This window comes from Tenrec ecaudatus, chromosome 4 (genome assembly GCF_050624435.1).
Source record: "Tenrec ecaudatus isolate mTenEca1 chromosome 4, mTenEca1.hap1, whole genome shotgun sequence".
Lineage (NCBI taxonomy): Eukaryota > Metazoa > Chordata > Mammalia > Afrosoricida > Tenrecidae > Tenrec > Tenrec ecaudatus.
In genome coordinates, this window is record NC_134533.1 from 20,828,837 (window position 1) to 20,830,890 (window position 2,054).

The window sequence follows — 2,054 nt, forward strand, 5'->3', positions numbered from 1 at the left end:
CACGGCCAGCGGGACAGAATTGAACTTTCCATGAAAGACTGAGGCAAACTTATCCATATGTATCTAAATCATTCTGACATTGTTTCTGGTTGAAATACCAAAAATTAGGATAGACATTCATATTATGTGGTAAGTAGAAAGAATGCTCAATTACTCACACCCGTATACATCATTACCATTATACAATAATAAGTATCATTGTATTTGACGTCTGTACAGAATGTTCTATTACTGAATACGTCATCATACTCTCATTCATCATTTGTTTTGTGAGGTAAATTTGATTCTCCACAGCTTTCGCATGGCACTCTTTACTTCTGCATTCCTTAATGTGTAGATGAGAGGGTTGAGTAAAGGTGTCCCGATGGTATAAAAGAGAGTCACCATTTTGTCCACAGAGAAAGTGGTTGCTGGACGTGTATAGACGAATATACATGGGCCAAATGATATGACGACTACAATGATGTGAGAGGTGCAGGTGGAAAGTGCCTTCTTCCTGCCTTCTGCACTGTGGTTTCTCAGTGAATGCAAGATGACAAAGTATGAGATTATCAGAAGCAAGAAACTAGTCGAACAAAGAGCCCCACTATTGAACACCAATAAGAGGCTGATCTCATAAGTGTCCATACAGGCAAGTTTCAACAAGGGCTGCAAATCACAACAGTAATGATCGATCAGATTGGGTCCACAGAAAGGCAGTTTCAAGACCAGGGAAATCTGAACTGTAGAATGGATAAAAGAACAAACCCAGGCAAGAATAATCAAGATGATGCAAACCTGTCTTCTCATAATGGTTAAGTAGTGCAGAGGCTTACAGATGGCCACATAGCGATCAGCAGCCATGAAGATGAGGACAAAGATCTCCATGGCGCCAAATACATGCATCGTAAAGACCTGCGTCATGCACTCATTGTAGGACATGGCTTTCTTTGCAGACAGAGCATCTGCAAGTAGTCTCGGGGCGGTGCTAGTTGTTAAGCACATATCAGCAAAGGATAAGTAAAAGAGAAAGAAATACATAGGACTCCCTAGAGATCGACTGAACTTGATGGTCGTAATAATGAGCAAATTTCCCACCATACTTCCAGTGTAGTAAATCAAGACAATTATGAACACCACTTTCTGCTTCACAGGATCCTGTGTCAGTCCTAGCAGTATGAATTCAGTGATGCTTTTGTTCTGATGCATTGTTTCAGGAGATGTAGTTGTGAGGAAGCCTTCATCTGAAAGGAAGACATACAGAGTTTTGTGCAATGAATACTGTGCATGTAGTTCGAATCCCTGTGCCTCATGAGGGAACTGCCACTTACTTTGAGGTAATTGCTTACATGTTTGTTTCTCATTTGTGAATAAAGTGAACCTCCTAATACTTCTATATCTAAGTTGCTACAAAGAGTTTGTAATAGGAAAATCATGAAAAAGAAAACGACTCTATCAACAATCAATATTAATATTAAGTATTTGACATGAGTGGATCATTTCCCGAGTGTGATGTGTATTTTCAGTTTCCCACAAGCATCTTGCGGAGTCCGTGTGCTGGAAAAAAATAGAGAAAATTTGAATGTGACTTACTTCGAGCCTCTTTCATAGTTTGAGCCTCATAGTCCAATTACAAAATTTGATCCTACCATGTTCTCAAATAGTGTTCTCTTTAGTCATAGTTTTCCTGGGTCCTTTAATATCTTTTCTTAGGAAAGAGGAAAACACTATGGATGAAGTGAAAGGAAAAGGAGAGGAGTGTTAGGTACACACCAGGGCATCTTTTGGTATTTTAAATTCACAGCTTCTACAGTGAGGATCTCAAAAAGCTCTAAATTATAGCAGACGATTCTCAGTGTAATTCTTTTTTTTGTTTTGTTTTTTGTTTTTATTCTCAGTGTAATTCTTGTAGCATTTATTCTTTATTTCTTATAACCTAACTTTAATTAAGAGAAGTAGACCTAAAAAGGAAACTTGTACTATTCGTTTTATCAAACTACATGCCTGACTCAGGGCAAGATATTTAAAATGCCTCATATGCATGGACAAAGAATACACAGGAAAATAAATTCGGT

General features: G+C 38.2%; 1 protein-coding gene across 1 annotated transcript; it reads right to left on the bottom strand.

Annotated features, from left to right (window-relative positions):
• Positions 1–258: 258 nt before the first annotated feature.
• Positions 259–1,188, bottom strand: LOC142446503 (olfactory receptor 4C11-like). Its single transcript, XM_075548252.1, has one exon. It carries the CDS (start codon positions 1,186–1,188, stop codon positions 259–261), a length of 930 nt encoding a protein of 309 aa, XP_075404367.1.
• Positions 1,189–2,054: the final 866 nt, after the last annotated feature.

What these genes read in the sequence shown, in the direction of transcription:
- LOC142446503 (XM_075548252.1), bottom strand. Translation starts at nt 1,188, where the DNA reads ATGCATCAGAACAAAAGCATCACTGAATTCATACTGCTAGGACTGACA.